This window comes from Petaurus breviceps, unplaced genomic scaffold (assembly GCF_028583685.1).
Source record: "Petaurus breviceps papuanus isolate PSGF00001 unplaced genomic scaffold, PetGlider_PUasm1.0 189, whole genome shotgun sequence".
NCBI classification, from domain to species: domain Eukaryota; kingdom Metazoa; phylum Chordata; class Mammalia; order Diprotodontia; family Petauridae; genus Petaurus; species Petaurus breviceps.
The window spans coordinates 6,622,051-6,637,247 of record NW_027185809.1 but is presented as its reverse complement, the minus strand read 5'-3'; the positions used below and the strand labels follow the sequence as shown (position 1 = coordinate 6,637,247).

Below are 15,197 nucleotides of genomic sequence, written 5' to 3'. Positions count from 1 at the left end.
AGTTTTTGGTATATGAAGGAGATTAAAATGTAGATTCAGACCATTGGGCATTTGTGGGACAAGTATTCTATGTGTATGATTCTAGTGAGATTCATCTCAACTATTTAGAAAAAATGTAAATCACTGATGATGGGTTTGTAACTTTTTCTTTATATTGGTTAAATACCATAGTTACTGTAGTACCCATTATAATCACTCCTGATTGACCTGATTTTAAATCACTAGTCAGGACCACTTCCATTTATTTGCTTTTGAAAGCCTTGGAAGATGTCCTTTCACAACTTAGAGGATTAATTTTTCAAAGTATGCTACATTTGGTACTTTTCTGGTAGTTTACAACTATCAAAACAAAATTGGTTATTTTATTTAAGCTGATAAAAGCATACATTTGTGAAGTGATAGATGAATCATATCCAGTCTTACATATTAACAGTTGGTCTTTGAGGGACATTTTTGTCATGCTATATATAACAAGATGAAAAATATTTAAAGTTTTTAAACTCATCAATTTCCAAACTCATTTGGCCATGAAACATTTTTAACTTGAAAAATTGCTTTCATAAATGCTCATCTAGAGAAATTTTGGAGCCAAAGAAGAAATTTAATTATTTTATACCAAAAATTGTACATATTTTTTGCTTGTGATTTCATATTTAATATCTTAGAGGTTCACTCAGAAAATTTCTCACTTACCCTTACCATTTGTAACACTATATTTCAAAGGAATGCCATTTGGGAAATTCTTATGTATTTTAAATATTTTTCTTTATCCAAGAAACATTGAACACTTAAATTGTGTTAGTTTTTTGTGAAGTGCAAATGTGAATAAGAAATACTCCCCGCCTCTGAGAAATTTATAATTTAGTAGAAAAAACAAGACACATAACTATAATTCAAGGCTGCCTATGATGAATGCATTAAGATTGTTGTAAATAAGAGGTCAGAGTGAGAGAGAGAGATACTATATCAGGTGATTAAGGAACGCATCATGGAATAGGCATTTTATTTGGACCTTGAAGGATATTTCAATAAACACAAGAATGTAGCTGGATTGGTTGTAAGCAGAGGCGCAAACGTAGGGAAGAGCAAATTGTATACAATGTCAAGCTGCTAGGGGAGTGATGGAAAGTGAAGTTGAAAAGGTATATTGGGGCCAGATTGTGAAGGATCTTGAATGCCAGACTGAAGGAGCTTAGATTTTGTAGCAAGTAGTTAAGATGTTTGAGCAAGAGAGGTTGTGATTCAAAGTGGTCAGAATGCTATGGAAAGACAAAGTGGCTTTGTACAGAACACAGAGGAGGACCTGGAAGAGGTCACTGCAGAAGTCTTCTGAGTGTTCGGTAATAAGAGTAGAACACTGGAGCATTATAAGTAAAGGGATAGATTTAAAGAGACTTCATTTTCATTTATTTATTTATTTGCCTTTTTGGAGGGTAATTGAGGTTAAGTAACTTGCCTGAGATTACAGGCTAGTTTTTGTGTGTGTGGGTGTTAAGTGTCTGAGGCCTGAACGGAACTGGGATCTTCCTGACTCTGGGGCAGGTGCTTTACTCACTGCGCCACCTAGCTGCCCTGATTTAAAGATATTTCAAAGGAGTGAGCAAACAGGATTTGGTGAGTGATTCAGTGATAGAGCAAGGGAGAGGTAAGAGTCGGAGGTTGTGAGCCTGGGTGACTTGAGAATGATTTATAATTATTTTAACAAACATTTAAAATTTATATTAGGACATAGGATCATAGATTTAAATATAGAAGGAATCTTAGAGGTCATATAGTCAATTCTTTCATTTCAGATAGGAAAAATGGAAGGTCCAGGGGGTTGGATGTAAATTGAAAGGTACTTTGCTGAAATAACAAAGTCAACCTAGTCTGTCTTACATATCTTTAATCATTTGTCTCTCATTTGATTTCATAAATGTATTCCTGTTATAGGTATATTCCTGTTACCAACCATGTTATTATATGTTGAGAGAGGTAATGGGTTATAAGGGAGAGGCTTGAAATAAGAATCAGAAGACCTATGTTTAAGTGCTGTTTCCTTCACTTTTTTGCTGTATTATAGTAAGAAGTGCATCATTTCCCCATCTGAAAAAATATGCGACATAATAATCTGTCAAATAAGATTATATAAAAGAAGTTTGTAAATTGTAGATGCTTTACAAATGTGAAGTATTTTTATTATCATTATTTGAAATAAAAATCGAAATTAGGCATTTTTGTTTAATTCTGATGAATAGAATTAGAGAATTTCAGAGTTAGAATGAACCAATCTCCGAGAATATTTCCCTACCCCCACCTCCCATATACTGCCATTTCACTGGTATAGGGAACTTCTACAAATGATGTTTTATGAGTTTTAAGTCATTCATTATTATCTGCCCATGTCATTTTTTGGTCTGGTACTCTGTAATTCAAACACTTTACATGGATCTCCAAAATTGGTTTAGGCTACATACATGTAGGATATACATGCATATGGGTTAAAGGTAAGGTTACCTTTGTGGCGAACTGGCTTTAACAGCTATGCTCTAGAAGAGGGTACAAATTTATTTGCCTACTGCCCCCTTTAAAAAAAAAATTACTCAACACCCCCTGGAAATCTACTTTCTTTAACCCTTTAATGGTTTTTTGAAATTTGTGTCATTTCAAAAAATAAATTTTTTTTTAAAAGTTTGCATCTTAAATTGAATAATTTGTTGTAAATTGTGGGATTTTTCCTGCATTGAAATTTTGATGATGCACTGTTGCATCATGTAACCATATAGTGTCATATTATAAACAAGTCATTACATGCACATATTCCTGCTGATGCATGCTGGACTTCCCGTCCTTACAGGACACACTCTCCTGCCAACACTTACTTGTTAAGACTTGTTGGCAGACTTGGCCACTAATGGGTTATAACTTGCATTTTGTGTGTTTATTTGGAAAATAATGTAATTGCTGCAGCTTTAACTCTGTTACACAACAGATGAAACATGTATGAATGGTTTTTCAGAATTTTCTTCTCCTCTTTCCTTATGTTCCCACTGTGCCCTTATTTTTATTCAATGGCCTCCCACTCCCCCCCCATCTTTTATGCAACTTGATTGTACCGTGTTTCCCCAATAATAAGACCTATCCCGAAAATAAGCCCTCCCCTTACTGTGTAAGATTCCTCTAAAATAAGCCCTCCCCTGAAAATAAGCCCTATTGAGATTGCTACTGTAGTGAAAGTGATCCCCTGTGCTACACGCTACATTATGGTACCCTCTGTATGCACCGTCCCCCCCCCTTCCCCCTGGTGAAACGCACGCCGCGCTCTGAGCTGCATCCAATCAGAGCTGCAGCAGTGAGCGTGTCATCCTGTTCTTCCCCAGTGATTTGCTTATTGAATAAAGGTACATTTTTTTGTTCACATTTACCTGTTTATTAAAATTGCTGTCAATGTTCATTAAAATAAGCCCTCCCCTGAAAATAAGCCCTCTGGTGTTTTTCTGTCCAAAAAAATAATAAGACAGTGTCTTATTATCAGGGAAACATGGTATTTAATACAGGCATAGACTAATGTAAATGTGTGTGAGAGTGATTCTATCTGCTAGTTAGTAAAATGCTGTTCTAGTACATGTGTACATGTGTGTGAGAATATACCCATTGCAAGATTTTTACTTATTTTTTCCTAATCTTATTTTCCCTTATTACTAGATTTAGTCATTTAGTTACTATCTACCTTATTTAGTTAAAAATTTTGATATCTAGATTTCTTTTAAATAATAGTTCACATTTATATAGAGCTTTCAACTTTGCAAAGAGCTTTTATATGCATTATCTCATTCAATTTTTAAAACAAGCCTGTGCAGTGTTTTATCCCCATTTTACAGATGAAGAAACTGAGGCTAAGAGAGTTTATGATGTGCCTAGAATTGCATAATTTGTGTGTGTCAGGATTTGAACTTAGGTCTTCCTGAAGCTAAGTCCAGTACTATATTATACCACTTTTGCTTCTTATTTAATATAATCAAAATTATCTATTTTATATTTTGTAATGCTTTCTCTCTCTTTTTTGGTCATGAAACTGTAACTCACTTAACTTCTCCTTTAAGAATTTGGATGTTATACCACTTCGTGCATATAGGTTTAGTATTGCTATTACTTCATTGTCCGTGGTATGAGACAGTTCCATTCACATTCACTATCATGATTTCTGACTGCATTTCCCTCCATTCTGTGTTTCCTCCTGTTTATCCTCTCCTTCCTTTCACCCTTGCCCTCCTCACCAGTATTTTGCTTCTGTCTGCTGTCTCCTCAGATCTGTCCAACCTTCTGTCAGTCCCCTCCCCTTTACTTGATTTCCTCCCCTCCTACTTTCCTGTCAGGTAAGACAGATTTCTATATTCAATTGATTGTGTATAGTATTCCCTCTTTGAGCCAATATTGGTGAGAGTAAGGTTCAAGTGATGCCTGTCACCCACCCTCTCATGTTTCCCTTTGCTATAATAGGTTTTTCATGCCTCTTCGTGTGAAATAATTTACCCCATTCACCTCTCCTTTCCTTCTGTACCCAACCTACTCCTTTCTCTCATCCTTTATTTTTTTTATGTCATTCCTTCAAATTTTTTCCTAATATCTGTACCCTCTGTCTGTGTATTTCTTCTAAGCTATACTCTTAGTGGTACAATTTTTAAGAAATACAGGTATCATCTTCCCATGTAGAGATATAAACAGTTCGACTCCATTGAATCCCTGATGTTTTCTTTTCCCTTTTTCCCTTTTTTGGCTTTTCTTAGGTCTTGATATTAGAGATCAAATTTTTTGTTCAATTCCGGTCTTGTCCTGATGAAAGCTTGAAATTCTTCTATTTCATTGAATGACCACTTTTTCTCATTAGATTCCCCTCTCACCTCTCAGTTTCACCTTTTAAGTATCATCCCTTCCTATTGAGTTGATCCTGTGCCCTCTATGTATACTTGTACACATATATACACATACATATGTGTTCATATGCCCATATACCCTCCTATATAGACACATATATGTATGTACACACACACATTTATATTCCCTTCAACTCTCTTCCTACTGAGAAAAGTTTAATAAGTTGCAATTATCGTTTTTCCATGTAGGAATGTAAATAGTTCAACTTTGATAAGTTTCTTATGATTTCTTTTCCCTGTTCACCTTCTCATGCTTCTCTTGCTTCTTGTATCTCAATGTCAAATTTTCTATTCAACTCTGGTTTTTTCATCAAGAAAAGCTTGAAAGTCTATTATTTCATTGAATGACCATATTTTCCCCTGAAACATGATACTCAGTTTTGCTGAGTAGGTGATTCTTGGTTTTAATCCCAGCTCCTTTGACCTCAGTGATTACCCCTCAGAATGGTTGCTTGGTCCCCCTACAATCTGCAGGCCAGGAGCTCTGAAGCAGCCATATGGTGGCCGCCATTCTTCAGCTGCTTCTCCTTCCGAAGGCAGAGGCCGGACCGCACTCCCGGACCCCCTGTTCCCAAAGTCCACACTCACCTTTTACTTTGCCTTTGGCATTTATGGGTTGATAATTCTGGAAACCACCACAGTGATCCACTCTCCTGAAGTCCTTCCAGCCACGGCTGGTCAGGGCTGCCCTAAGGCTAAACGACCATTTTTTCTCTTGAAGTATTATAATTAATTTTGCCAGGTAAGTGATTCTTGGTTGTAGTCCTAATTCCTTTGCCGTCCAGAATATTACATTCTGTGACCTGTATAATACTCATTGTGGCTCCCTGAGATTTGAATTGTTTCTTTCAGGCCATTTAAAGTACTTTTTCCTTGACCTGATAGTTCTGAAATTTGGTTATGATGTTCCTTGGAGTTTTTATTTTAGAATCTCTTTCCTCAGGTGATTGGTAGATTTTTTTCAACACCTATTTTGCCCTCTGGTTCTAGGATATCAGGGCAGTTTTCCTTAATAATTTCTTGGAAGATGTTGTCCAGGTCAGTCTTTTGATTATAGCTTCCAGGTGGTCCAGTGATTCTGACATTGACTTTCTTTGGTCTCTTTTCCAGGTCAGTTATTTTTCCCATGAGGTATTTTACATTTTCTTCCAATTTTTCATTCTTTTGAATTTGATTAATTCTTGATGTCTCAGAGACATTAGTTTTCATATTTCATTTTATTTTTAAATTTTTTATTTTAAATTTTATTTATTTGTTTTTAGTTTTCAACATTTGCTTATATAAGTTTTTTTCGGGGAGGGGGGAAGGCAAGGCAATTGGGGTTAAGTTACTTGCCCAAGGTCACATGGCTAGTTTTGTGTCAAGTGTCTGAGGCCGGATTTGAACTCGGGTCCTCCTGACCCCAGATCCAATGCTATTTTCACTGCGCCACCAAGCCTCCACCTTATATAAGATTTTGAGTTCTAAATTTCTCCCCCTCCCTCCACTACCCTCTCCCTAAGATGGTGTGTATTCTGATATTGGCTATACATGTACAGTCATATTTGACATATTTCCACTTTATTCGTGTTGTAAAGAAGAATTAGAACCAAGAGGAAAAACCACAAGAAAGAAGGAAAAAAAAGAAAATTGTATGCCTCAGTCTGCCTTCAGACTCCACAGTTCTTTCTCTGAATGTGGATTTCCATCATGAGTCTTTTGGAATTGTATTAGGTCCTTGTATTGCTGACACCAATTCTGACTTTTAAGAAGTTGTTTTCCTCAGTTACTTTTGTACTTCCTTCTCCAGTTGACCAGTTGTACTGTTAAAGGAGTTGTTTTCGTCAGTGGATTTTTGTATCTTCTTTTCCATTTGGTCAATTCTACTTTTTAAACAGTTTTTTTCATTTTCTAAGCGATTGGCTCTTTTTCCTTATTTCTCTTTCATCACTCATTTCTTTTCCTGATTTTTCTTTTACCTCTTTTATGAGATTTTAAAGCTCCTTTTTGAGCTCTTCCATGAGTTCTTTCTGGGCTTGAGAACACTTCCCGTTTCTCTTTGAGGTTTTGCCCATCGGTGTTTTGGCATTGTTGTTCTCTTCTGTGCGTGTGTCTTGATCTTCTCTGTCACCATAACTTTCTGTGGTCAGATTATCATTAATATCTTTTTGCTCACCATTTTTAGCCTTTTTCCTTTTTTCTAAATTTGAGCTTTCCTCCTGGGTTGGCAGGGACACTATCTCAGGCTTCTTGTGCCGGGGCTGCAGGCCTGGCTCTTTACCTGGTGCTGCACTGATATTGCCATGAGGCCCATGGGCTGCTAAACGGAGGGGATGATATGGGGGGTGGCTGGTACTACTGGAGGCTGTAGGGGTCTGTCAGCTTATACGGTGCTGACCCGGGGTCCTAGTGCTGGATATCTGGCATATACTGAGGCCAGAGGAGCACACACCAAAGTCTGTTGGAGGCTGCCTGTTTGCCTGGGGCTGCACTGAAGCACGTGGTGGTTCTTGGAGCTGGACTCTGCCCATTCCCCCGATTGATGCATGAGGGGGGCCCTAGTGCTGTTTTTTTCCTGCTCCACTGCACTGGGGCTCAGGATCTCCCATCGGTGTGCTGGGGTGGGCCTTGCTGCTAGCTTGCTAGGATGCTTCCTGTCCTGAGCTCTCCTTTCACTTAAGTGAGACAGACCTCTTTTGCCAATCTTCCAAGTTTCTTGGGCTAAAAGATTGTTTCACCTGGTCTTTACTGGTTCTGTTTCAGGATTTGTTTTGGGGTGCTATTTTATGGTTGTTTGGAGGTAAACATGGGAGAGTTAGGATGATTTACTGCTTATCCCACCATCTTGGCTCCTAGAAGAAGACAACCAGGGTTAAGTGACTTGCCCAGGGTAACACAGCTAGGGAATGTCCAGTGTCCCACCTAGCTCCCCCTCCCCCCTTGCCTCTTATTTGATTTATGGATATGTAATAAAGAGAATCTTCCAAGATTTTAACACCTGTATGCTTTAGGCAATTACCTTATTGACCCTATGTAGAAAAGGACATCCAAAGAGAGCTTTTACATGTTTTTTTCCTAGCCTCTTGGTATGTTTTACTTGTGTGTGTGTGGGTCACTTCCTTGTTGCTTTAAACCTCACCTCTTTTCCATTAAAGTTTTGGTATCAGAATCTCAAGTAGAAGGGACCTCAAAGGTCATCTTGTTTAACCTATACCTGAACAAGATCCCCTTCTTCAAACCTCCATTGAAGGGAAGCCTTCTACTTTCCCTGGCAGCTACTTTTGGATTGTTCTAATTATTAGGATGTGAATGTCTTTTTTTTACACCTGGCCTCAAATTCTCTGCTTTACAGCTTAGACCCATAGCTCTTGCTTCTACCCTTAGGTAAAATTTAGTGAGAAATGATTCACTTTAAGAATTGAATATACTGGGTGGCTAGGTGGCACAGTGAATACAGCACCAGCCCGGGAGTCAAGAGGACCTGAGTACAAAGCTGACCTCAGACACTTAATACTTACTAGCTGTGTGACCTTGGGCAAGTCACTCAACCCCAATTGCCCTGCCTTCCCCCCTCCAAAAAGCAAAAAAAAAAAAATTGAAGATACTTTCAGAAGACAAGTACAGTTTTAGCACAAAATTTAATTTATGAGTAGTTATGTATTCCAGAGTATCAAATTTTATTCTTAAAAAGTCCAACCACTCTTAAGAAGTGGAAAAAGAGGAAGGCTTTGCAAAGGGTGTTTGCTTTTTCGTAGAGGGATGTGGGACCAGGACTTAAGTGACTGATTTCAGTCCATTGTAGTGTGTAAATAAAATTCATCAGTAAGTCTGCCTCATACTTTTATCACCTATATAGTTCTGTGTTCTAGAGCAGGGCTTCTTAATCTTTTTCCACTTGCAACCTCTTTAATGCTTCTTAAATTGTTTAAAAATCTCTATAAATAAATCTATAGGGGAGTAGAGTATAATGGAAAACCATTGGATTTTGAGCCCAAATACCTGAGTTTAATCTAATCTTTGCTATATACCACCTGTGTCACCTTGGATTCACTTAGTTTTCCTGGAACTCAGTTTCTCACCTATTGAATTAAGGGAATAAAATGAAATGGATTGCTAAGGACTAGCTCTTGAATTCCAAGAGTATATTTGCTCCCTTAGAATTTGAAACTTGTGTAGGTGTAGGATTTATTTAGCCTGGCCACGAAGGTGAGTAAATTAGGGAAGTGTAAAAGATTGCCTTGCCAAAGTGAGGGTCTAGTTCAGGATGTTTGGAGGAGTTGTGATTTGTGTTGCTACCTACATGGGTGAGATCACAATCTGTTTTAGTATCAAACTAGGTAACTTTGTATCGTTTTCCAATTAGATGTCTTAAATAATGCCACATCTTTCTTTGACTCTGTAAATATCAATGTAAATGATCATGTCAAATTCCATGTGTTTAAAATTACTTTCAAAAACAAAACATCAGAGACTTACATTGATGTTTCTCTGAGCTAATGTGAGAATATCATGTTCTTAAAGATTTTATTACCCATTTTCTTCTTACTTCCTTGTGGGAACTAACACTGGTCAGTTATTGCTCATGATTTGTAATTTGAACTATGCTATTTCTGATTTTGCTGATCTATAAAAGGAATCCTATGCCAAAAATCTACATTTCAAGTTTTTATACCATGGCATCTCAATTCATTTCATTTCAACAAATCTCTCTTAAATACAAGGTTCTTAAAACTTTTCTGTTTTACTGTAAGTGAAAATGAAAAAAGTACATTGCAGGCTGGATAGTCCTAAGTGGAAACTTTTATTGATAGGTATTTATTGTTGCTTAGGGATGAGGTGAGGGGTCAGTGAGTATGCCTCAGGTTGGACTATGATCCTTTCTTTAGCTCTTACCTGTTATTCTTCAACTAAGTTCATGTCATCAAATAGAGACCTTTGTACATTAGGAATCGAAAAGCAAGAGTTTTATGCTTTTCTGGGCATTAAGCAGTATAAGAAATCAATTTAGAAGTCACTTGATCAACTACCTTTAAGGCTAATAAAAGCCTGTTTTCTTGGGGCGACTAGGTGGCGCAGTGAGTGGAGCACCGGCCCTGGAGTGAGGAGGACCCGAGTTCAAATCCGACCTGAGACACTTAACACACTTACTAGCTATGTGACCTTTGGCAAGTCACTTAACCCCAGTTGCACTCCAAAAAGCAAAAAAAAAAAAGCCTGTTTTCTCAAGGTAATAAATCAGAAAAGGGAAATCTTTTAGTGCTATTGTAGAAGTTTGATAGGGCCCAAACTTAACTTGAGCAACATATTCCTGGCACATAGTTGGCACTTAATAGATATTTGTTGATTGATTGTCTCTGTGTTTTTCTACTGGCTATTCTAGTCTCCCTTGCTTGAAATTTCTCTCTCCCCACCTTAACCCCTTAGAGTCTTAGTTTCCTTCCCAGCTCATATTTTACATCTATTTTGTATCTGTTTATGTACTTTATATGTATATGTTGTCTTGTAAGATTTTAAGTTCTTTGAGGCCAATCACTATTGTCTTTGTAGCTCCAGCGCCTAGTATAGTTTTGGTCCAGTAGGTGCTTTAATAAGTGCATGTTAATGGATTAAAAGTAAAGGTTTTAAGAAAAAGGAAAATAATTATACTATTTTTTACACCTAGAACATTTTTTGGAGAATGATAACCTTTTTTTGAAAAATAGAACAATAGACTTGTGAAATAGGTTAGAAACACTTTTATTTACAATTTGTCATATTTTTTGTGTGAGAAACTGTAATTGCATATTTGGTAACTAATATCAAAGTAATGCAAATTAACAGTCATATCGTTTGGTGATTAATATTGATTATATTATACTTCACTAGACTCTTAAATTAGCCAGTTTTTATAAGACCAAAGAATTTAAGTTAATTGGGACTTGAGATTTCACCTAGTCCAATCCTGTCATTTTACAGGTGAGCCAAGAGTGGTTAAGTGCCTCTCCAGGGCGTACGTTCACTGAGTGGTGACGACCTGCCGACCAAGGCCCGAACCTAGCGCTCCTCCTCCTCCCACTGCACCCTGTCAGTGCAGAGAAGATTATTTACTTTACAAGATAGGATCATGTTCAGTGTTCTCTACACACACACACACACACACACACACACACGCACACACACACAAAATTTCAAAGATCTGTCCTTTCATAGTTGTGGTTATGCTTTCATCCACATAGAGTATAACCTCTCTGTAAGATAAAAGGTGTCTTTGGGTGTTGTGATGGGAAAAAAAAAATCCATTCTCCGGTGGCCAACCCAGTGGCGAACCTCTCAAGATTTAGCGAGGCTGATGCTCAAGAGACCAATAGATAATCCATGTGCTCAAAGTTTTCTGGCTTGGTGGAAACTTCCAGAGCTTGAATTCTGCTTTCAAATTTTTTAATTCCCACTTCCATGAAACAATGAAGAATGGAAGAAGGACTGTGTGTGTGTGTGTGTGTGTGTGTGTGTGTGTATACACATATGCATAGTTCTAATCTGTAGTTACTTCATATCTATAGATCACATACCTGTGTAAATCAGTCTTATGTATATGACTACCATTTTTTAGATATTCTTATATACATATAGAAGTACTGGAAAATGTTTAATTTATGGTAATTTTGGTTTGTTGTTACTCTCATTTACTTACTCAGTCAAATCATATACTGAATTCCTCTGCAGACTGTTTTGAGGTAGTCTGACCCTCCCTTGAACATTCTACTATATAAGGTATATTCACAGCAGTGACTTGTAAATAATTTACTTAATCACTATACACTGGTATAGATTTTAGCATTATCCTCAATCTGTTTTACATAAAATAGTTTAGTGGTAATGTTAGTGTTTAAAAATATATATATTGATATTACATACTTCAAAACTCAGAATTTATTTTTCAGACCCTTTAAAATTTGGATATGTCCTTCATATTCGACTGGATTTACAGTGGTTTCAGCAGTGTACTACAGTTTTTAGGTAATGTTGACCTCTTTATTTCTTGGCTACTATTATTTACCTTTTCTGATCTCTGTTGATGAAAGTTAACTAATATATAAGTCATACTTAGTCACAGTGTACCTTAGTTATGAAAATATGAATTGTTGAATAAAGCTTGCTAAGTTGTGGTGATCAGTGATACCTCCTTTTAACTGGCTTCATTCTATGCCTTAAACTTTTGTTTAAGCTTTGACTTTTATATGAAATTTAAATTCTTTTGATTCATTAACAAAATAAAATTAAAATATTCCTAATATTAATATCATAATAATCTGCACCTGAGAGTGTTCCTATCTCCTTCAGAGGTTCAAACTGTATCCAAAATTTGGTTTTTATAATGTTTTTCTCATAATAAACTGGCAAAATGGAGTGGTATTTAAGAGACTGCAACAATTCTTGGAATCATTTTAATCTTCATTGTAAATATTTTTCTTCTTTCACAAACAATGCCTTCGTTAAATGATAAAATTGGGTTTGCAAATGCTAAGACTTAGATTAAAGTGGTAAAAATGTAAGAGGGAAAAACTTTGTGCATTTTTTTTTACTTTGTTGATTCTATATTCAGAGACATTTAAAGTAAATGTGCATTATACATGGCATATATATTATATGGCATTATACTATAGGTCAGATATCAAATCTTACAAAGGTAACTGCAAAAGACTACTTAAATTTTTTTATCCTACTGAAATTTTGTTTTAATGGAGCATAGCATCCTTAAGTGTTAAAACTGGAAGGGACCTCAGAGATCAACCCCTTCATTTGATAGGCCAGGGAAAGAAAGTATTCTGTTTCAGGCCATGGAGCTAGTGCCAGAACTGAGATTTAGAATATAGGTTTTCTGCTTCCCATCGTAATTTTAGATCTGGAAGTAAAATGTTACTTGAAGTAATTGGGCCATCAGTTACATATAAGAATCATTCAGCCACTAAAAGATCGTATTTAAAAATTTTTAGGAACTCTCTTATAGATAATTTCATTATCTATATTTGCCATTTGAAAGTGGGGATAGTAATGTTAATGACATTAATGTGGGTGATCTTTATGTAAAGTATTTTCCTAAAAGATCAAATATTAAAAGAAATGTAAGAGGATTTAGAGCTGAAAGGGCTATCTTTTTACAGAGAAGGAAGCCTGATTTCAGAGAAGTGAAATAAATTTGCCCCAAGTTCATACAGGCAGTTTGTATTAGAGTTGGAATTTAAGCCCAGCTCTTCCGACTCCAGATCCAGTAATTTTTTTACTATATTAAATTGCCTGTATGAGTTCAAATCATAGGATCATGGGTGTAGAACTGTAAGGGTACTTAGAAGTTGTTTTGTCCAATCCATTCAGTTTATAGATGAGAAAACTGAAGTCCAGAGAAGTGAAAGCATCTCCCCCCCACTTTCCCCTTCCCCCATCACCCCAGGGTCACAAGAGTTCAGAGGCAGGTCCTCTAACTCCAAATTCAGCTGTTTTTCCATTATTGCCTCACATGGGCCTCACAATTGTAGTTGCCCTGTGACTAAGGCAGCACATGTATAATCATCCCTCCCTTACCAGGATGTTCAGAAGTGAAGTGAGTTGTCAGTAGTCACATGGCAAATAATTAGCAGAGGTAGGACTCAAATCTGATACAGAATCTGAGGTGGAAAGGGCCTAGAACCAGCCACACCTGATCAGGAATCCCCTTTGCCCTGTTACTTGCCAGCTGGATGTCTTTACTCTAGTGATGCCAATATACTTGACATTCCTAGTCACTCACCCTCCTTGCCCTTTCACACACCATTCCCATGATTCTTTTCAAAACAGCTTCTCTAAGTTTTCTGAAGTAGAATTCAATTCTAGTCTGATCCATACTTTATTGAGTATATTAATGCAGAAAATTAGTGCTGAGCTGTCTGATTTGGACAGCCCATTGTATTGAGGGCAAATTTGAGGCCATGAGTGGAAAGAAAGGGACTTAGACACATCAGAGATCACATAATGAATAGGTTAGTAACATGTCAGGGACTAGACCTAGGTTTTCTGACTTTCTAATTGAACTTCCATTCTTACTCTCTCCGCCTTAGCTGTAGTTTATTTTTGAGTTATGATTTTTTTTGCTATTTGGTTTTATACTGATGTGAAGTATCTTATAAGCTATAATAAGATAAAGAGGAAAGTATGTAATGTCTTGATGCTCTAAGCCTGGAAAATATAAGCCTTGGTTCTGCCCTCTGAGAACAAACAGAATTAAGTCTAATACCTCTTATACATGACAATCCTTTAGATATTTGAAAAGAGCTATCATGTCCTTCTTGACTCTTCTCTTCACCAGGCTCCACATAACTAAATCCTTCAACCAAACTGCATCTGAACAAAGTTTTTACACAATGTACATCCAGATATCCCTCTGTATGCTTTTCAATTTATCAATATCCTTCATAAACTGAGGCTTCTAGAACTGAACACAATCTATATTTTTATGAGGCAGACAGTAGGGAATTTTAACTAGAAGCCTTTAATAGTATTAATAATAATAATAGCTAACATTGATATCGCTCTTTGGTGTTTGCAAAGCACTTTACATATATTATCTCATTTGATTTTAATTCTTTAAACAACACTGTGAGGTAGGTGCTATTATTCCCATTTTACAGATGAGGAAACAGACTCAGATTAAAGTGATTTGCTTGTTACAGCTAGGGAGTGTTTGAGGCAGGATTTAAATTCAGGTTTTTCTGACTCCAAATCTAGTATGCCATTATAAAAAATTTGCTAGTTTGCAGGTGGCTAAGGGAATTCTTGGACACAGTCCCATTTCCTAAAAATATTCTGTGAAACTAGACCTGGAAATAGTAAAATTTTGCATGAACTTATTCATGATTGGCAAATAGGTGATTCAAGTCTGTAATTGTTCAGTACTCTAGAATGCTCACATACACGATTATAGGAATTATGTGATGAATCATAAATTATTGAATTATATTTTCTACTCTTTTTACGTTTAGCTGAAATTTCTCAAATTAATTGCTTTATTTTTTATTTTATAATTTTATGTAGTCTGATAATGAAAGACTTGATCATACTCTCAGGAGAATTTGACACTGTGCTTCCTGACCCTTTTTCTTAAAAATCTCAACCCAACTTTTGTTCTACTAACTATACATTAGTATGATAAAGCCTCATTTTTTTTCTTTTTGCTTTGCTTTATTATATACAAGGAAGGGAATAGATTTGTGTGTGTAGGTTTTAAAATATGGTTATTTTAAGATTTAGTAATTTATAGATTTAGTAATAAAAGATTACCTTGGAAATCACAAA

The 15,197-nt window shown here is 36.3% G+C and overlaps 1 protein-coding gene across 1 annotated transcript in view; it reads left to right on the top strand.

The window, feature by feature from the left end:
* Positions 1-15,197, top strand: part of SAR1B (secretion associated Ras related GTPase 1B) — a 39,079-nt gene that overhangs the window by 11,857 nt on the left and 12,025 nt on the right. Inside the window, exon 2 of the mRNA XM_069091855.1 lies at positions 11,813-11,888. Within this exon, the coding sequence (XP_068947956.1) occupies positions 11,831-11,888 (58 nt within the window). The 5' untranslated portion in view covers positions 11,813-11,830. The remainder of the gene's footprint in view (positions 1-11,812; positions 11,889-15,197) is intronic.